The following is a 21411-nucleotide window of genomic DNA, read 5'->3' as shown; positions in this document are numbered from 1 at the left end:
TTTAAAAAAAAAAAAAAATAGTGAAATACATAGAAGCATTACCAAAAAATCAAATGTAGGGGCGCCTGGGTGGCACAGAGGTTAGGTGTCTGCCTTCGGCTCAGGGCGTGATCCCGGCGTTATGGGATCGAGCCCCACATCAGGCTCCTCTGCTATGAGCCTGCTTCTTCCTCTCCCACTCCCCCTGCTTGTGTTCCCTCTCTCGCTGGCTGTCTCTATCTCTGTCAAATAAATAAATAAAATCTTTAAAAAAAAAAAAAAATCAAATGTAAGACTATCACCACTGTTTTGTTTTGGAACTGCTAATCAGTTCAGTTAGCTAAGAGAATAGAACATAATTGCCAGAGTTTATTGGGCACCCACTGTGTTTCAGACACTGTTGTAAGCACTTGTATATGTAATAAAGAAAGGGAAATCTACCGTTTTCAGCCTGAGAAAAGACAAAATAATCAACTGGAAAGCTCTTAGAAGCAGCAGAAAGATGGCTAGAAACAAAATAAATATACAGAATGTTATTCACTGTCATTCGCATTATATCACAATATAAATCATAAAATCCTAGAAATTAACTTTAACAAGAAATATGAAGAAAGCTGTTAATCTGTATTGAAGGACATCAAGAGACATGAACATACAGAGAAATATGCTTTGTTCTTAAGTTTTAATATAAACTGTTATCAGTTCTTAAGATAATTTTTTTTAAGTTTGCAACTCGCTATAAGGATAGCAGTGCAGTATGTGCCAGGATTTGTTCTACCAAAAAGATTGAATATAAGTGAAAACCTTGCTAACTTGGAGCAAACAAAAAGCCTGAGGAAGTGCACCAAAGTGCCCTGGAGGCCTGGTGACAGCCAGTGACTCCTCAGCTTTCCGAGAACAAGGAAGATGACCTGATCGTGGAGAAGACCCTTGTCCCTCAGAGGGAAGACTTGGTATTGCAGATACATCACTTCTATCTAGAATCTAGACATTTGCTGCAATTCCCATTCAAATTCAGTAGGGCTTTTTTTTTTCCTTAAAAAATTTTCTCTAATTTTGAAAATGAGACTAATTTTTACTAAGCTACACTAATCAAAACCATGTAGCCAGTAACTAGATCAGAGGACAAAATGACCAGAAACACATTAAATGAGAATTTAATGTGTGATAAAAATATCATTTCTTTTTTTCTTTTTCTTTTTTTTTTTTTAAGTAATCTCTACACCCAACATGGGGCTCAAACTCATGACCCCAAGATCAAGAGTTGTGTGCTCTTCTGACTGAGCCAGCCAGGCGCCTCTAAAGATATTTCAAATCACTTGGAGAAACGATAGATTCATCCGTTCTTTTATTCTTAACTATTCAGTGTTGCCAGGACTAGTCTAAGCAGAAAAGCCCTCTCATCGTGGAGTTGGCACTCTGAAACAGGTCCTTCGTCTAGTTACTGCTATGTAGGACCAATGAGGGGAAGGCTGTGGGGGGTGGGTGGAGGGAGGGAGGTTGCCTTTAGATGAAGTTAACCTGGGCAGGCTCTCTGGAAGGCAGCATTTGCAGAGAGGCCTGCCTGAGGAGGAAGAGCAAGGCAGGCCAGGGAAGCCAAACAAATTCAGCCTGTTCAGGGAACAGAAAGAAGGCTGGTGTGACTTGCAGGTAGTGAGCTAGGGGAGGAAAGTGAGAGAGGCGGGCCCAGCCAGACCATGGGTCTAACCAGGTACAGTAGGAGCTATTGCAGGGCTTACATAGAGGGGTGACTTAGCCTAATTTAAGTTTTCAAGATCACACTGGCTACCATGTGGAGAGAGAAACCTTCAGTAGTTCTTTTGGAACACTGGGCTAACCCTTTGGAAATATTTGAAGAAAGCAAAAGAAAATTACTTGTATCATTCCCTAAGAAGGGAAGACCCTTCTTATTGTTACATCGAGGCCAGACTAAAAATACTTAAATCCTGTTTGGCAAAGGACACCATAAACAAAGATAAAGGTAAATGAAAAACGGGGGGAAATTGTTGTAACACATATATGATATAGATAAACATTAATATGTAAAGAGTAGTATGATTCATTAAGAAATGAATAAATATCCCTATATTAATAAGAATCAATTTGACTGTGAGATACAGAAAGCCCAAAATAGCAGTGGATTAGACAGGATAGAATTTTATTTTTCCTCACTTGTAAGTACAGCAGTGAAGAACCCAGGAGTGAGATGCTCACATTAGTATTGTGTGCGGCTGTAAAAAGTGATGCCCGGGGCACCTGGTTGGCTCAGTGAGTAGAGCATGTGACTTGACCTCTAGATTGTGAGTTTGAGCCCACATAGAGTTGGGGGTAGAGTTTACTTTAAAAAAAATTTAAGTGATGCTATATATCTGTATTTTAAAAGGTGAAAAAAAACGTGGAAGGGTGCCTCAGTTGGTTAAGCAGTCGACTTTTGATTTTGGCTCAGGTCATGATCTCAGCGTCCTGGGATCAAGCCCCATGTGAGGTTCCGAGCTCCTCCCTCTATACTTCCCCCTGCACATGTGCACGTGCTCTCGCTCTCTCTCTCACTCAAATACATGAAAGGATTTACACATAGCACACCAACAGCATGTAGCTGGGGTCTCAGACCCAAGTTTCCATAGAGGCAAATAGTAACATAAATGATTGGTGAGGGGCGCCTGGGTGGCTCAGTCGTTGAGCGCGCCTGCCTTTGGCTCAGGGCGTGATCCTGGAGTCCTGGGATCGAGCCACACATCAGGCTCCTCCTCTGGGAGCCTGCTTCTTCCTCTCCCACTCCCCCTGCTGTGTTCCCTCTCTTGCTGGCTGTCTTTCTCTGTCAAATAAATAAAGTTTTTAAGTAAATAAATAAATAAATAAATGGTTGGTGAAGGTAAAGTGGGCCAGGTCTGGAGCAGTAGGATATGGTGAGGGAGTGGCATACTGGAGAGGGTGTAGGCCCTGACCAAGGCTGCTACTCTGTTCCCTCAGATTGTCGCCAGGTGAGATTATACTCGTGGTTACCATGGCTTCAGATTCTCCAGAGAAGGTGGAAATCTGGACTTTAATATCTCCTGATTTTTCAAGATTGGCCATTAATCCAAGTATCTTTAAAACATGATTCATCCCAGCACTTCATAAGCCAAAGCATAGGTCATTAGTCATCAGACTTTACCCCTGGTTTCGAATATCTCCAATATGCCCAACGAGAGGAGGTGTCAGGGTAACCACAGCGAACCATTCTCCTGGCCTAACCCTAATCCTGGGAGCTCCCAGTTTTGAAAAGCGGTGAGCCCTCAATGGAATCCAGGTGTGTGACTGTCAGGAACCACTTCCTCACTGGGCAGAAAATTGGGCTGAGGAACCTAGGAATTGCTCTGCCACCCGCTGAGAGTCTCAGCAAGCCTTCCTCCCTACCCCCACCATGCCCCCATCACTGAAGGAAAAGGCAGGCTTTGTAAACAGGTCATCCTTCTGTTGTTGGTTTGGTTCAGTGGAAGGTGGTACAGCCCACAGCGGCAAGTGCTTACCAGGGTGTGATGCATGCTGCCTTTTAGGACAAGCCTTCCCGGGACCTGGCAGTTCTGCTGACTCACTTCCTCAGTGCCATGCAGCCAGCATATGGGGCCTGAGCATCTCTAGAATTTATATGAGGAAATAGGATTCTTTTACTTCAGCTGCATCTCCTACAAAGTTCTCTTCCCTCTGCCCCCCTCCCCCGAGTTGCCTTCCTGAAACAAAGAGCTGAGTGGAGTTACACGCCAGAAGGTGTTCAGCGGTTTGGCCACTGGCCTCTCCTCCTCTTCGGCCGGCACTGTTTTCCTTTCTCCTCCCGCTAGTTCTTGTTCCTTCTCCTGCCGCCTCCCTTTTCCTACTATGCGTGGATTGGTTAAAGGTTTTCTGTGTCCCGGGACCTTATTTGGGTGCCGTAAGTTTTCTTGTTGAATTGTCTTCCACCCTGAAAGAGGTTCTGTATTTGCTCAAAATAAAGTTCAAAAGGAAGGTCAAGCAGGGGCGCCTGGGCACCCTTCCACGTCTGCCTTCAGCTCAGGGCGTGATCCCGACATTATGGGATCGAGCCCCACGTCAGGCTCCTCCGCTATGAGCCTGCTTCTTCCTCTCCCACTCCCCCTGCTTGTGTTCCCTCTCTCGCTGGCCGTCTCTATCTCTGTCCAAATAAATAAATAATTTAAAAAAAAAAAAAAAAAGGAAGGTCAGGCAAATACAAATCCCTCCGATTTCCTCAGGCAGCCACAGCCAGAGATTTGGTTCCGTTTGTCCCATTCCCATCAAATCTGGGATCAGCCCCGTTTCCTTGATTCTCACCAGGAGACTGATTGGATTCCAAGCCAGCATCTGTTGGGGCTTCTGAGAACACAAAGCCATTCAGAAGTTCAGGGAAACAAAGCATGCCCTGTCATCCAAGCCTGTTCTCCGGCTTAATTAACCAGCAAGGCCAGGAAGAATCTTTGTCCCTTCGTGGTTTGGAAAGAAGTTGAGTTTTATCCCTTAATGACTAGAGATTGCTTGGGAACCTGAACGAACTCCGTATGAGAACTAAAATGATGAATGTAACTTGCCTTCTCTGTTACTTATCAAAATGAAGCCAAAAACCTTCAACCACAAGTCTTAAAAAATAAGATGTGTTTTTAAAAGGAAGGAAAAAAAGAAGCAAACCACAGTTTTCTGACTGGGGGGGCAGAATGCAGAGCCACATGAACACATAAGTGAGCAGACGTCATTTTGCAGTGGAGGGAGAGGTACCCCGGTGCTTGACTGAATCCAGATCCACTGCGGCTGACTGAGCGGCAGGGGCTAGCAAGGCCTTAGTCAGAAGAGCAGTCAGTTACCTGGCCATCTAGATTCAAGAAGTGGGGCAGAATTCTTAACAGCATTTTTCTTCTTTAAATACAAAACAAAGTCAGTGTCTGTCTTGGGTGTTGGTTACCAGAAACTGCACAGAATTATTTTCCACAACTAATTTGATTTTTGAATATAAAAGATTGTTCGATTCAAATAAAACCCTGGAGCTTTTGCAACCAGTTTATAATTTGATACCATTACCGCCTAGCCATTTGGTGAGGAGACTTATTTATTTTTCTCAGGCCGATGTTGAATTGAACCTGACATTGACCTGTGCTAATGTATTTAGTTCTGTAATCATTCTCTAAGGCAGACGTGTCATCCCACTTCTACAAAGAATGTGGTCCGTAAATGTGGCACGGGGCTCCAGCCAAGGCTGTTTCTCTTGGCATCTTTTTTTTTTTTTTTAAAGATTTTTTTTTTTTTAATTTATTTATTCAACAGAGATAGAGACAGCCAGCGAGAGAGGGAACACAAGCAGGGGGAATGGGAGAGGAAGAAGCAGGCTCATAGCAGAGGAGCCTGATGTGGGGCTTGCTCCCATCTGTGGCTCCAGCACCACCCACACTACCCCGGTGCCCAGCATCTCCCTGCGGGGCCGGTGTGCAGAGGATACCGCACAACTCTGAGACCCGTGTTTACGTGGCCAGGGAAAGTAAGAGGGAGTGTTGCAGAAATGGAGAGGGGAAGAGCATTTCAGAGTGGATCCAGGAGAGGCAGAAGGCCCATGGGAAAGGTAGACCAAAGAAGTCATTAACTGGATTTTGGCTTCAGCATTGTTTCCTTAACTGTTTGTTTGTTTGTTTGTTTGTTTGTTTGTTTGTTTGTTTCTAAGTAAGCTCTATGCCTGGGCGCCTGGGTGGCTAAGTCAGCAGCCTGCTCAGCAGAGAGCCTGCTTCTCTCTCTCCCTCTGCCTTTCTCTCTGTCTACTTGTGCACACACTCTCTCTCTCTGTCAAATAAATAAAATCTTAAAATAAAGGGGCGCCTGGGTGGCTCAGTCATTAAGCGTCTGCCTTCGGCTCAGGGCATGATCCCGGCGTTGTGGGATCGAGCCCCACATCAGGCTCCTCCGCTGGGAGCCTGCTTCTTCCTCTCCCACTCCCCCCTGCTTGTGTTCCCTGTCTTGCTGGCTGTCTCTCTCTCTCTCTCTGATTGATAGATAGATAGATAGATAGATAGATAGATAGATAGATAGATAGATAGATAGATAAAAATCTTTTTAAAAGATAATAATAATAATAATAAGCTCTGTGCCCCATGTGAGTCTTGAACTCCCGACCCTGAGATGAGGAGTCGCATGCTCTCCCAACAGAGCCAGTCAGGCACCCCTGTTTCCTTAACTTTTTTAAATGTACCTTCTACAAAAGAAAAGATGGTAATGTGAGCCCCCTTGTTGCTCCATCAACCCAGCTTCCCTCAGCATCTTATTTCTGGTCACTTTTAAATACCCTCCTTTCTGTTACAACATGGAGACGGGACTACTTTCCCGGTCCATAGATGAGGAAAACGAGATTCGGTCACTTGGTTAAAGTGGCATGCAAGCCCAGGTCTCGGACCAGATGTCAGCTCCTTTTACTCCAGAAGTCTCCACGCCCTGGAGCGACAGGTCACAAATTTGACAGCTCACCAAGTAGGTGCCCGTTGGGGTCCCTGAGCCCAGCGAGCTAGCTGGGCCTCCATAGAGGGGTAGAACCATCACTGGACCCTTTCCGCATTGAGCAAGTTGCCAATGGTAGAAGGGGAGCCTGGCATCTCCAAATCTTGACAGTGTCCTTGATCGGATTTAGGTGTCACTGAGGACTTTACCAGGGAGGGTGGCAGCATATGTAGATAAGTGTCATCTTCAGCAAATGCCAGCAGGCCCCAGGCTGAGGACTTGACCCTGACAGGAGTCAAAACATGACCACATTCCGTGCTTCCTCCAGGTCCCTGTTGGGGAGCTCTAGATGGAAAGGCGTTTGGGTGCTGGGTCTCAGTGACCTAAGGAGATAGCTGCAGAGGCCAGCCAACAGCCCAGCTGTCTTTGCTTCTCCCCAGCACGTCGTCCAGCCCCCCACTGGCCCATTCCAGACCCCAGCTGCACAGCATGTGCCACTCCGAGCTGTGCCTCACCCTCCTCCCCCCAATTTCCTGTTGCAGGGGGACAGCTGGAGCTGGGGGTTAAGGTCTGGTGTTGCTCGCCGATCTGCAGCCGATCTGGGAATAATTTGAAACTAAATCCTCAGCCCTTTGGAAGCCTTTTATGAAATCATTTCAAGTTTATTAACAACAGCTGTGGCCACACATGACCTGGATCCCAGCCCCAACCCCACCCCCAAAATCGCAGGAGGGAAGCAGCAGTTGACTTGGAATTCCCAGTCACCTTTTTAAGGGGAGAAAAGTTAAATGAAGAGGAAAAGTCACCCATCCTTCCTCTGCAGTCACAGGAGGCTGGACAGCAGGCAAGCAGGCGGCCAGCCATGGTGATCAGAAATGTTGAAGAAAACAGGCTCAGAGGGACTTTTCAAAGCTTTGGCAAGAGCAGTCTGGAGCCAAGCGTTCACACTTCTATTTTAGGGCCCTTCAGCCTGTGCTGGCGATTATTGTCAATGTCTGATTGGCAGAAACCTCCTCTTTCTCAAACCATTTGCAGCTTCTCCATTTCCTCCTGTCCAGACCCTGCTGCTCGGGTGGAGCTGCGAAGTTTCCTTATTGGGGGGCAGGTTACAGAGTCGAGGTTTGGGCTGTTTTTTCTTAATTAAAAACCTCTCTGGCGAGATCTACCTCACTTCCTGCCAGTGACTGCCATGCTGAGTCTGTGTTTTGGAGAAGCCCGGCCCCTGCCATCAGCCTCGTGCCCTCGCCATGCTCTCCGCTGCCTCCATGTGAAGCAGGCATGTCCAAGTCCTCCGAGTCAGGCCAACACTTTGTGACCTGCTGAGCTCAAAGGAATTCAGGGAGAGGAAATAAAACCTTCTTCCTGTTAAGATGCAACCCACTCATTTCTTCCTTTAAAGTATTCGTCCAGATCTGTGGGCAGTGAGACTCTACGTCTCATTCTGCTGTATTCCTTTATCTTCGCACTGCATTTGGGGAGCACTGGCCCACCGTGGGTGCTGTGTTCCCTTCACAGTCCTCGTTGCATCTGGCTGTGGGCTATGGGCTCCCTGCCCAGAGTGGCCATGGGTAGCAATAAAAATTGCTTAGGTGGTTCTCTTGCACCCTATCCAGGTGTTTTGTTACACACGGTCTTTTGAGACCCCCCCCCCATCCTGGGACATCTTTTTTTTTTTTTTAAGATTTATTTGACATAGAGACAGCCAGCGAGAGAGGGAACACAAGCAGGGGGAGTGGGAGAGGAAGAAGCAGGCTCATAGCAGAAGAGCCTGATGTGGGGCTCGATCCCATAACGCCAGGATCACGCCCTGAGCCGAAGGCAGACACTTAACCGCTGTGCCACCCAGGCGCCCCCATCCTGGGACATCTTGACTGCCACCGACTGGTGTCTGCTCCTTCCTGTTTCAGCCTAGCCTTGCTTATATGCACATCCCATGGATCTGTGTGGAAATTTTCACCAAGATTAGGAGGGGCCAGAAAGCAGATAGAGAATGGAGATCATCCAGGCCTACTGGATCCATCTTAAAGCCCAGGCCAAAGGCCAGATGGAGGAGTGCAGGAGGACATGACACCCTCAGTGGCTGTTCTCTAAGGCCTGTTGGGGTGCCTGTCGCAGTGACTACTGACAGAACCGTCTGTTCCTCCCACGGTTCCCAACTGGCCCAGGTGGGCAGGGTGTGAAGGGGAGCTTGGGTCTCAATTTCTATGGAGAGAAATTACTGGTGACTTTTTTATTTGGGTGTTCGTTAAACTTTTTTCCCCAAAATTGCTTTAATGTGTATGAGAATCAAAACACTGATCTTTTGTGGCAGAAAGAGAAAATTCCTTGGGAAAACTGTGATATGCAAGTTAGTTGGTAGCCTCAGGACAAAGCATGTCAGGCAGGGAAATCTATAAGTGTGTGTTCCCACTGTAGAGATGGGCTAAAAACAGCGGCCCAGTCAGAGGGAACAGGAGACCCTGCCGCTGTGGGCCAGTAAGTCCTTTTGGGCCTCAGTGGTAGAGCCTGGCCTGCACCTTGGGCTTCTGGCTCCAGAGGTGACGTTTGTGGGCTCTGGAGCTCCTGGTTCCGTCTGCGTGAGAGGGGTCAGCTGGCTTTGTCTCAAAGGCCAGGTGCCAAGGGAAGCCAGTCAGACACTGGAGAATGAATGTTTTTTAAGGGATGGTATGTGCACTTCTGGGTGAGCTGACAAAGAAAAGAATTCCCTAAAAGTTTCCAGGAAAGTAACCCCCTTCTCTGCTGTGTTGGCTGTTCATCTTCTTGAATGGAGGTATTTTGTTTTGCCCTATTCTCTTGTTGTATTTAGTGGAAAAAGGAGATTTCGGAGTTCTGTCCATCCCAGAGAGTAGGAATCCTCTTGTATTTCAAGAAGATAAGATGCACTCGTTCTGGAACAAGGCAGGGCCTCTGACAGTGCTCAGGGCCTGGCGGGCCAAGTTCCAGGGGCCTTGCAGTCCATGCTCCTGAAGTTCCAGTTCAGAAAGCTGTGGTTTGTGTGGTGAAGAGTCTCTGTTTCCCCATCTGTCACACAGGGATTAATTAATAGGGCCTAACTAGTGGGGTGTTTATGAAGATTCAGTCTCTGTGAAGTGCTTACAACAGAAGCTGGCACGTAGTAAGCCCTCAATAAACATTAACTTCCGTTCTTGCTGTCGCTGTGCTTGGCCCTTTGTAAAAGAGAGATCATTTGCCTCTCACAGTAACCCTGCTGTGAATGGGCTCCAGGTCAGGTTGTAGAGGGTAACAGGGTCCTCAAGCCCAGCTCTGTGGAGCCCCAGAACTGGAGTTCTTCCATGGCACCAGCTGCGTGTCCGTCAGGAAGCCAGTGCTGCTTTAAGATAAGACTTGCCGCAGCCAGCCGCTCCAGCACGCCTGGATTTCCTCTGCGTGACTCAGCCCCTTCCGGGGGTACTGGAGGTCAGGTACTTCGGCGACCCAGCTCCCGCACCCGGCTCTCTCATCTGCTTTCCTCCTATTGTTCCCCACTTCCAGCAGCCTAGGTGTGTCCTAGATTTGCAGAGCGGCAAGCCTTTTTCGCAGGTGTCCTGGTTCACCGTGAACGATGACACTTGGGGCGCCTAGAATGTTTCCCAAGGGAACTCACCTCCAGAAAGGCCTCGGGAGCCCATCTGTCCCTCAGCCCAAACCCAAGGGGACCAGTCTTCATGTTTTATTTCAAAATCAACCCTAAGCTTGCCACATTCACTCTTTTTTTAAAGTTCTTTTTAATTATGGTAACATATGTATAAAATAAGATATGCCATTTTTAAAGTGTATGATTCAGTCTGCCTTCACTCTTGACTTGAGGAGCTTTAAATGCTTAAGAGAAATTGCTTGGGAAGGAACCCCCACCCCAGATGAAGTAAGAGGTATTCACCTTAGAGTCTTAACATGTTTTGGCTAAAAATGGGATTTAAAAATACGTGGGGCACCTGGGTGGCTCAGTTGGTTAAGCATCTGCCTTCAGCTCAGGTCATGATCCCAGGGTCCTGGGATCGAGTCCCACATCAGGCTCCCTGCTCATCAGGGAGCCTGCTTCTCCCTCTGCCTCTGCCTGCCATCCCCCCCGCCCCCCCGCTTGTGTGTGTGCACTTTTTCTCTCTCTCTCTGGAAAATAAATAAATAAAATCTTTAAAAAAAAAAAATACATATATTGAAAAGTGTTTTCGTTGTTAGTTTCTAAACAGTGTCCTGTGACTCCAGTCAGTTGGAGGAAGTTGAAATCTGAACCATCTGACCCTTATTCTAGATGCAACTGACAGTTTACTCAGTGGCCCTAATTAATACTGTCAGGAAACCCAGTACCTGCCCCATAAAGAAGCCACAGAGGCAAATGTTGGGGGCATCTTCCAGTCTCTACCACTTTTTCTTGAAGCTTCTCATCTTTCTAAAATCTTTATTTCTGGGACACCTGGGTGGCTCAGTTGTTTAAGCATCTGACTTTGGCTCAGGTCATGATCCCAGGGTCCTCAGCGGGGAGCCTGCTTCTCCCTCTGCCTCCTGCTCCCCCTGCTTGTGCTGCACCCTCTCTCTTCTGACATAAATAAAATCTTTAAAAATAAAAGCTAACACTTTAGGGGTGCGTGAGTGGCACCATTGGTTGTCTGCCTTCAGCTGGGGTCATGATCTCAGGGTCCTGGGATTGAACCCCACGTCGAGCCCCCGGGTCAGCAGGGAGTCTGCTTCTCCCTCTTCCTCTGCCCCTCCCCCCTGCTCATGCACTCTCGCTCTCAAATAAATCTTAAAAAAAAAAATCTTTATTTCTCCCGTTTTCCATGACCTTCCTGCCTTTAATAGTGCGTGCTCTGTGCCAAGTCCTTTACATACTTGAGTTCATTTCGTCCTTACAACAGCCCATTTTACAGATGAGGTATTGAGACTGAGATGTTCAAGTCACTTAATGGGAGCTACCACAGAGCCCCTGCTCTCCCACCCGGTAGTTTTCTGGATCGCCTCCTTTTTTTTTTTTTTTTTTAAAGATTAAAAATCTTTTTTTCCTGGACCTGCCCACTGGCACCAAAATGAAGAGGTTTGTCAGCTTCTCCTCTAGATAATTGGTAGAATATCTTTACATTCTCACAGAGACCTTCAGACTGCCCACCAAACTGTGCTGAGTTAGCGAAGCCCTTTGCATCGGTTGGCTTAGTGGTTCCTTTGTAGAGGAATCTGTTCCCTCCTTTGGAATGTTCACAGAGAGGCTAGATGACCATGTCTTGGGGTTTTTAATCGAGAATTTGCATGTGTTGCATGTGCGTGTGTGGGAGACAGACATGGCGCCCTCGAGGGTTCCTCTCGGCACTTGGCAGCTCTTTCTCCTCTTCCTTCTGCTTTGCTCAGAACACCTGGCAGGGTGAGGCTGAGAAAGACTTGTGTATTAAGAATTTCCAAATGTCAGAAAGAGTGCAGAAAGAATCTAGAAACCATTGAGTTAGGTCTGTCATTTGGTGCCTGAGGGTGGGAGAACGTCAGCGAATTTAACAGGGCCTCCCGCTATTGCCCACAGAGCCCACAGCTTCCAGCGACTCTGTCCTAAGATTTTTTTATCTACCAAAGGGAATATGTTACATAACTATTTACACATGACTTTTAGACTCCTTGTTGATCAGAAGTTTAACCAGTAAACTCAGAACCGTGTCTAGCACTAGGAGGTGTCCGATACACGCTGATTAAAAACTGTTCCTGACTCTTGAGTCCTCAAGGTTCGTAAGTGTATGGTGAAATCCCTGACTGCTGTCTTGGCAGTGACATTAATGTGCTAAGTAAACATGCACACTGTCCATCACTCAGGTGGGACCGCCACGCTCTCTGCTGGTCCAGGGAGGGTGCTCTCTGCAGCTCACATGCCTTTTCTATGGTCCTCCATTCACATCTCACAAGTCTCCTGGGTGCCATCAGTTGGTCAGAGCCTCAAATCAACGTGAAAAATCCAGAGCTATCACTGAAACCGTTCCATCCCGGGACACACCTGGCCATGTGGGGAGGCTCCAATGCCTCGTCTAGGAAACACCTCCTTGAGTACTGGAACTGTCTCTGCCCTCCTGCCCCCATACTGCGCACCAGTGCCCTCCTCACACTTCTCCCCAGCTTGACTGCCCCTAACTCCTGGAGAAGCAGCTGGAAGACCCCAGGAAACAAGCCTGCCTGTCGTTAAGTTCAAATCCATGCAGTTGGTGATGTTCCACTCCCTTCATCTCACTCTTGAACTGCTGTGCTTTTCCTCCCACATGTGGGCCCCCACCCAGACCGCCGTTCTGCTGGCAGGACACAGCTCCTTCTACAGCATACCAGCTGTCTAGAAGTTAAAGGCCAGCTTCAGGGCTCAGCTGGCCTGAGTAGGCCTTTGTCCACCTGAGGTCCGAGAATCAGCAAGACTCTGCTGGGGCTTTGCACAAAAGGGTGCCGTGCTCAGAGTTGGTAGACTCTGGATCTGAAACTCCTCGGGCCCTACCCACCCCCTTCCCAAACCCTTGGGTTATCAGACTGCCAACCCCGAGCTGCAGAAGGTCCCCTCTCTGCTTGCTTTACAGCTGAGTGAACAAAGCAGGCTCTTGCCCCTCCACCACATGGCCACCACTGTGCCCAACCCCACTCCTCCGCCACGGCCTTTCAGGTGGGCTTCCTTGTGGGAGCCTCATCCACTGAAGAAGCAAGGAGACCCTCAGGGTCTGGGAATGAGTAGTCTGCTGACTGGTAGCAAGCTGGCCTCCCCCGGGTCCCACTGGGGTCTCAGCGCCGCATGGAGCTGGTTGGAGCAAGCTCACCATCTTGTTACTTTTCTCCTAGGAAGATGATGAGAAGCTAATCGAGGAGATCCAGAAGGAGGCTGAAGAGGAGCAGAAGAGAAAGAATGGAGGCAAGCGCTCCCCCAGCACGGGCCCTGTGCCTGGCGCACTCCGTATGTGGGGCGGGGGGCGGGCTTCATGGCTAGCCCTCCGCTCAGCCGGGGACTGCCCAGGCATCCATCCAGCTCCCCATGGGAGAGGCTATGAAGCGTAGGAGAGTTTCAACATCCCTCTGATGGTCAGGAGGTCCCAAGGGATGATTTGAACTTAGGAGGCAGACAGAACCCACACGACTAAAAAGACAGTAGGCCCACCCTGGCCTCTCTGAGGTCACAGGAATGAAATGGAGTTTCTGGGAGTGGCCTTCCAGGCTCTGGCTCTGAAGGAAAGTCTTTCATGGAATCCACCACCTTCCAGGGTGATCACTGAGTTAATACTTGGTCTGGACAGCTGAGTGGGGTTGGTGTGCACGCACACGTTAATCGGCCTCACTGTGGGCTGGCCACCCCTCCTATGTCCATAGGTAAGAATGATGCTGAACATGAGACATTGGTGGCTTGGCCCCATGTTCTAGGCTCTCAGCTTGGGGCAGGTGGGACTGAGGTCAGGGTATGCAGCCCGAGTCCCAGCCCACATGCAAGCCCAGTGGGTTTTGTTTTCTCTACTAAATCCCATCTCCTATTCAGAGAACACCTTCAAACGCATCGGGCCCCCTTTGGAGAAGCCTCCAGAGAAAGTCCAGAGGATCGAAGCCCTGCCAAGGCCCGTCCCGCAGAATCTGCACCAGCCACAGATCCCCCCCTATGCCTTCGTGCACCCGCCCTTCCCCCTACCTCCCGTCCGGCCCATGTTCAACAACTTCCCTCTCAACATGGGCCCTGTCCCAGCACCCTATGTGCCCCCTCTGCCCAATGTGCGCGTCAACTACGACTTCGCTCCTGTCCACGTGCCACTGGAGCACAACCTGCCTATGCACTTTGGCCCACAGCCACGGCATCGCTTCTGACAGCTCTGTGTCCTGCCTCCTCCCTGGAGCCCCGCTGCTGAGCAGCCCAGCCTGTGCAGGGCCGGGGTTCCGTAGATACCTGCCTTGCCCCCGAGGCCATGCCTTCTAAGTAGGGATCATGCACTTGGCTCTTAAAAGGATAGGCTGGCTTTTTTTCCTGCTCCTTCCTGGGAAGGGCTACTGTCCCTTGAAGAGCGGCCGGCAGGCCAGTGCCCTTAGGTGCCTGTGAAAGGATTGGTCTGGCACTTGCTGGACCAGAGATAAGGGGGCAGTAGGCCTCCCTGGAGAATTCCACTGTCCAAGAGGTGGTGCAGGGACCTTCACCACAAGGTAGCCGGTCTCTCCTCTGTCCTGTCGCTGCAGACGGAGATGAGGGAAGTGTTTGTGTCCATCCCTTCCCCTCCCCCTGGCAGACCTCACAAGTCTCTCAGTTAACCACGTAGGCCTGCCTTAGCGCAGTACAGTCTGATTCGTGATAAGGTGGAAGTCCCAGTTGGAGGGAGTTTGGAGAGAGCTGAGCCATCTGAACCATGTCATGAAGGCTGGGTTCTCCCCCCACCCCAATACTGCGGCCCACCTCGAGTGAGTGCACCCTGCTGCTCCAAGCCAGTTGGTCCCAGTGAGGCAGTGGCAGAGTCATGTCCCCAGGCCTAGGAGCACCACTCAGGGTAGGGAGGCTGCAGACTATATCCCCCAAATCCAGAGCCCCAGGCCGCCGCCACCGTGACTATTCAGGTCTCTCTTGTCCTTGGCCCACTCAGATGAGACCACAGAGAGCCATCTCATGCTATCAGTTCTGTTTTGTAGTTTAAAGAAATATTTGCTATTTACTCATTTTGAACTTACTGGGTTTTCTGTGGCCTACTAGAGTTTCTCTCGTTCAGTCTCTGGAAAGTCAAATCTGTTACCCACGCCAGGCAGCCAATGAGGGCTGGATGGTCCTGCGTCTTGCCAAACAAAAGGTCCTTTCGAGGCGGCTGTGACAGGCTTGGTGGTTCTCCCAGGCAGCCCAGTAGTCAGATAATGAGCAGCTTCTCCCCTGAGGTTTGGTGGTGGCAGTGGGTTTCCACAGGGGGACAGAGGACCCAGACTACACCTGGCACCCGCCCATGGAGCTGCCCCTGCCCAAGGCCAGGTGAGTTTAGCTCTGGGTCGGCATGGGGGTCCCTGCCCTTTCCCGCTCACCTTTTCCTGTGCAGCCCCCGCTCACCTGAGGCTCTGCCCCATCACTAGCCACCACTGTGCAGAGCAGAGGCCTCCGCGGGGAGTGACACTGCCTGGCTGCCCAGTATTGGCCTCTGTCACTGCTGCTTTATCTCTGATGGCTGTGGGGTTCCCAGAAGTTCCCAGTGCATGTGCACAGACCTCGGAAGGGTGAGCCTAATGACCGATCCCCCATCTGTGGGGGAGGACCATGCATTCTTGTCCACAGCCACCCACTGCCATCAGTTTCTCTTGTATTTCAAGGATTAAAATGGGGAGAAATCTGCTAAGTTGACTGTTTTTCCTCCTGCTTTTCCTCCAGGGGAGGGCTTTGCAGAGTGCTCTGGGCGTGGGGTGGGACACACAAGGAGGGGCCTGCACTGCCGGTAACCCGCATGGCAGTGCCTTGGGAGAGCCCTGCTTGGGGGTGCACTGCAGAGCACAGCGACAGTTCTAAGTATCTTTACAACGTGGTCCCCGTGCATCCCCAAGGTGGGGGGAGGTCTCAGAGCAGTTGAGCTTCCAGCGGACATCCCACCAGATGGACCCACCAGAACCTCCTGGGCCCCCTGAGCCAGTTCATCCAAGGAGGGAACAAACCAGTCCACCTCTGCCCTGTAGCCAAGGCACAGGGCTCCGTGGGGCACTTTGGACAGCTGAAAGGACAGGCCCCAGGTGGGTGGCATGTAAAGATCCCCCGGAACAGAAAGGAAGAAACCAGAATAATGGGTTCCCCCCAAGGCCAAATTGAGGACTTGTTCTTTGAGATGAATTCTAGTTGTTTATAGCCACACGCAGTTGCTAGGGAAGCGAGGGCCCCTGGTTTCTGACGTTCCTCCTTGAGCCGGACCGTGGAGCAGCTCCCAGGCCCACAGCAGCACAGTTGCTGTTTGGGGGAAGGTCATTGCCTCGAGTTCTGACACTAGCATGAGGTCCCACTTGTCTGTGAAGTGATCCTCTAGGTGCCTGTGTCCCAGAGGACCCCAGGCTTCTTGAGAAGCAGTCTGCACTAGTGAGAGTTCAAGGGAGAGGAGGCCTTAATCCTCTGACAAGCCAGCAAGTGGCTGCAAGGTGTGATGACAAGAGACCCACAGACAGAGACCAGCCAGTGGCAGGGACAAGGCAGGAATCTTAAGAGGCAGCCTGGCACCTTCCCCTCTCTGGGCGACAGTGTTTGCTCCCCCAAGCCAGAGACTGCCCAGCGACAGTCCCGTTCTACTTGCCTTAAACTGGAGAGAGGAATCTAGTATTTGCACTTAGCAAAAGATTTTAAAACTTAAAAAAAAAGTGTGCATGACCTGTCACTTTGTATAAAAATAGCAAAAATGATTAGTTTATTAAATTTTTTTTCTGTACCTTCTGGTAGTAAAAATACATCAAAATAATTCTGTTTAAACTACTGTGTGTAAAAAGCCTGTATCATATGTAACTTGGACTTTTTGTAAATAAATGTTTGTGCACTATGCTCCCTCCCATTTCGTCTGTCCACACGGCACCACCAGGCAGGCCCCGCCACCCCCACGAAGTTACAGGGGCTACGTACACAGGCGACAGATTTCCCAGGGAGTGATTGGGACTACGATGCCACCACTCCCCGGGAGTGGACGTCAGCTCCCACCAGAGAACTGCAGAGAGAAGTGAGACCCCCCGTCTCCCCTCCCCAGAAGGAAGATCAGGTGATGTTTCATGCTGACCCTGCTTGGGTGGCTACTGAGGCCCACATGGGCACAAAGGGGGTTTTTTTGTTGTTGTTTTTTGGCACAGAATCCCCTTCCAGAAAGTGCTCAGCCCCTCTTTCAGGCCTGGGCAGCAAGCCACCGACTGGCCTGGAGAGCAGCCTGCAGAGGCTGGACCAGGCGAAGGTTGGGTGAGATGGGAAGAAGCTCGTGTCCTCCCTCCAAGACCAGGAGACCACGTTCCTGAGAACAGAGTGTCTGGGCAGGGAAGCCCAGCATTGAGTCCCTGCTGCTGACTGGGGCCACTGCCCTCAGGCACAGCCCTCCCAGCAGAGTCCTCAGGAGCCACCTGCCTGCCCCAGCAGCCCTGCCGCTAGCCAGGCCAACAGACCACAGCACCACTGGGCTCAGACTGTGCTCAATGTTTTGATAAAACATGGGCTCTCCTGTCCTGCTATTTGTAATTTTATTGAGTGATACTTTTTTTTTTTTTTTTTTTTTGCATTTCTGAAAAAAGTATACTGAAATAAATCCAAGGCAAAGGTTACCTGAATTCCCAGGGTCGTAGTTCAAGCCCCCACGTTGGGCGTGGAGCCTACTTTAAAAAAAAAAAAAAAAATGATTCCACACCTTTCAAAACGGGACTTGTTTTTCTCCCTTTGCAACCATGGAGCGCCCTCCAGGTCTGATTGGTTCTTTTTGTGCCATCCTGATGGAAAAATTCGGGTGCTTTACACTTCCTGCCACCCCTCCACACCTCAGTGAGCACCCTCTTGGATATTTCAAAGGATGTGTTTTCCGGGAGCAGAGTTGTGCGTAAAAGGGGTGCGTATTTCTGTGGCTTTTGCCAGATTCCTTGACAAAGCGGTATCAACCCCCCCCACCCCGCCCCACCCCACCCCACTCCCGTCCTGGGCTGTGTTCTCACCCTTCATTGGCACATCTTTGTCGCCACGGGCCCTCAGCTGTCCTAAGACCCCTCTCCTGGAATCTGACCTCATGGGGAGACTTGAATGGACACATATTCCTTTAGAGGGAACTGCTGCTTAGGTGAGGTGCATTTGTAATTGTCCAAAGTTAATGTCTCCATCCTTGAAGTGATATATACGTATACACATTGGCCAATTATAAATGTTTTAAAGTACAAAAAAATCTGAAAACACAGAAAAGGATCAAGACAAAAGTGCTTTGTTATCCAAAGGTAACTACCGATATTTTTTTAAGATTGATTTATTAGAGAGCACATGGGAGAGGGGAGGGGCAGAGAGAGAATCTTAAGCAGACTCCCTGTTGATTGTGGAACCTGACTCAGGGCTCCATCTCACAACCCTGAGATCATGACCTGAGCCGAAATCAAGAGTCACATGCTTGGGGCGCCTGGGTGGCATAGCGGTTAAGCGTCTGCCTTCGGCTCAGGGTGTGATCCCGGTGTTATGGGATCGAGCCCCACATCAGGCTCCTCCGCTATGAGCCTGCTTCTTCCTCTCCCACTCCCTCTGCTTGTGTTCCCTCTCTCGCTGGCTGTCTCTATCTCTGTCGAATAAATAAATAAAATCTTTAAAAAAATTTTAATTAAAAAAAAAAAAAGAGTCACATGCTTAACCCACTGAGCCACCCAGGCGTCTCTACTGATAATTGTTTTTTGATGCATTTCCTTCCAGGTTGTTCTGCTCTGTGATATATATAATGTCTCACAAAACCAGTAAACCAGATGTGCAGGTTTGCATCCTATCGTGAGCATTAGCAAGGTATGAGCAAGTGTTTCCAAAATACGATTTTTAATTAGCTCCTTCTAGAACTTCTTGCCGCAGGCTTGTAAGCTTTCTCTTTGGGCTTCTTGTGATCACGCTTCTGCAGGCTAGTGCACAGCTGCCCCTGTCCAGCCTGCTGTTCTTTGTTCTCATGACCCCTGGGGGTCATGACCATCTGTGGGTCTCATGACCATCTGTGGGTCTTCTCTCTCAGGATTAAGTCGGAAGCAGCTCCTCTCCTTGCTTCCTCCACCTTCATCAGCACATCTTGGCAAAGACAGTCCAGAACTGATCACTGCCTCCTCGGCTTGGCTTTGCCTTAGACGATGCCAGTTTAGACCCTCACAAGAGGGGCAAAAGGCAGCACAGGCTGTCACCAGAGTCACCAGGATCCCCAGGACCTGCCTCTTCCCTAAGTGGGGGTGGGGCACTGGGCCTGAGGCCATCCTGCGGGTTCTGCAGGTGCGGAGCTGAGGGGCCCCAGGGAAGGTCCCTGAAGCCAGCTGCTCGAAGAAAAGTGGGGATAATCACAGCACCTTTTCGTCAGGCTGAGAGAATTCAAGAAAGCCGGAAAAGAGTTTAAAGGCTCTCATGATGAGAGTTGTTGTTGGGTCCCCTTCCAGCTGCCCTTTGGCATCGACTCCCAGAGGCGGGCCTGGGTTCCAGACCCAGGCATGTCCCCGGACGGCTGCCCCTCACCACTCTGCAGGTCCAGTGCCCCCCGCCCACCTGCCCTGTCCGCAGTGCATCTGGGGCTGCGACGAGCCCTACGCAGGAATCACCGGCGCACGTGCCCCACGCAGCTGCGTGTATGTGCCCAGCAGGAGCCGCCTGGGCTGGACCCGCCGCTCAACTGGGCAACAAGAGACAGCTGGGATGGGATGCGGTGGGCGTGACCCAGGCGCTGGGAATGCAGCATGGTGCCCAGAGCCGAGATTGGGGTCCCAACCTAGCTCCTTGTCCTCCTTGCCTGGGGCTTGACCACATGCAGGCTCCAGGGCTGGTGATGCTGGTAGTTCCTGGGAATCTGCATTTCCAACAGCTCAACACTGGCAGAGTCCTGAGAGAGCAAGTTTGGTAGGAGGCCGCTGCCTGGCCTCCAGGTGGGAGCCCAACGGGCAGGAGCACATCTGGGAGGGTTCTGGAGAGTCCCAGGGGAGCTGGCGCCAGCAGGGACTTGCAGAGAGAAGGCTCAGGCCCCGTCATGGCAGTGGGTGGGACAGGGGACCAGGGCGCTCTGGGGCGGAGTGCAGAGGCCATGTCTTTGGTCCAGACGGTGCATTTGTCAACGAGTGGTCCGACTGCAGACCCAGTCCTGAAGGCCTGGGGATGGCACAGCAGGCCAGGCCGAGGCCCTGAGGGCCACCTTGATTACAGGACAGGCAGAGGGGCAGTGGGGGCAGCAGGGGAAAACCGCGGGGTTGTCTGCCAGCTGGGAGGGCAGCTGGTTCCCCCATGGGAGGACCCGGCGCTGGCTTAAAGTGCCCACCTGCAGCATTCTCGGACCTTCCTCCAAACCTTGTCACAAGCCCTCCAGTTCCTCTGGTCCCCAGGAGGAGCACCCTGCGTCCGTGCTGTCCCTTCTTCCCTCCCCTCAAAGCCCCACCGCCTCTCCTCCTCCAGAGCCTTCAGCTCAGGTCATGATCCCAGGATCGAGCCCCAAGTTGGGCTCCCTGCTCAGTGGGGAGCCTGCTTCTCCTTGTCCCTCTGTTCCCCAACCCCCCTTGTGCTCTCTCCCCCCTCCTTCCTTCTCCCTCTCTCAAATAAAATATTTAAAAGGCAGGCGTTGGATGTGGGGGGAGCACAGCCCCCAGTGGCAGCCTGGACACCCCGGAGGAGTGGATTCTGACAGCGCTGCAGGTGGTTGGGTTCAACTAGGCAGCTCCGCTCTCAGCTGCGGTTCGGCTGAGACTGCAGCCCCCAGATGGCCTCCCCGAGGGCTGCTCTGCCCCAGCCTCTCACTCGTGGCGGGAGCTTCCCTCCAGCAGGACACCGACCTCCAAGAAGCCGGTCCTAAGTGGGCACAGTAGCCATCCACGTGGATCCTCCTGGCCAAACCCAGCCATGGGCTACCCCAATGGGGGAAGCCCTCACCTCCCGAGCAGAGACAGGACCACAAACCACCACTCCCACCTTGCCCCAGACCAAGCCCTGGGCAAGCAGCGTTCATGGCCTGGGAGAGGCGGGCTGTGCTCCTGTGCCCAGAACGTCACCGCAAGGAGATCAGGGCTGCAGCCTTCTTAGAGGGCTCGCGGTCTCTCATTTCTCTGTCCCAAGTCTGGTTTTCCCTCTCTGTATCTCAATCTCTCCTCATTTCTATCAAGATTGAGGCCACTTACCAAAAAATACCCATAATAGGAAACAAGCAGAAAAACCAAACTGGAACAGAAGCAAAGCTACAGTATTAAAACGAACACAGTGCAGGAAGTGGGGCTCTGAAGCCCGCCCCCACCGGGCAGCCTGGCGCAGTCTTTTCAAGGCGGCTTCCCCCTTCCCTGCAGCTCACGTGGAGAAGCACGTGAGTTATAAGGGTCACAGTGTCCATCAGGTGAACACGTGCCCGTAGCTCCAAG

At 50.8% G+C, this 21411-nt stretch overlaps 1 protein-coding gene across 3 annotated transcripts in view; it reads left to right on the top strand.

Annotated features, from left to right (window-relative positions):
* The window catches only part of RNF216 (ring finger protein 216), a 146176-nt gene extending 129300 nt beyond the window's left edge, over nt 1–16876 (top strand). For all 3 annotated transcript variants that reach the window (XM_002916464.4, XM_002916465.4, XM_034669766.1), the window contains exons 16-17: nt 13204–13273; nt 13889–16876. In XM_002916464.4, the coding sequence (XP_002916510.1) occupies nt 13204–13273; nt 13889–14208 (390 nt within the window). In that variant the 3' untranslated portion in view covers nt 14209–16876. The remainder of the gene's footprint in view (nt 1–13203; nt 13274–13888) is intronic.
* The last annotated feature ends 4535 nt before the right edge of the window (nt 16877–21411 follow it).

This window comes from Ailuropoda melanoleuca, chromosome 10 (genome assembly GCF_002007445.2).
Source record: "Ailuropoda melanoleuca isolate Jingjing chromosome 10, ASM200744v2, whole genome shotgun sequence".
NCBI classification, from domain to species: Eukaryota; Metazoa; Chordata; class Mammalia; order Carnivora; family Ursidae; genus Ailuropoda; species Ailuropoda melanoleuca.
This window is presented reverse-complemented; position numbering and strand designations above follow the sequence as displayed.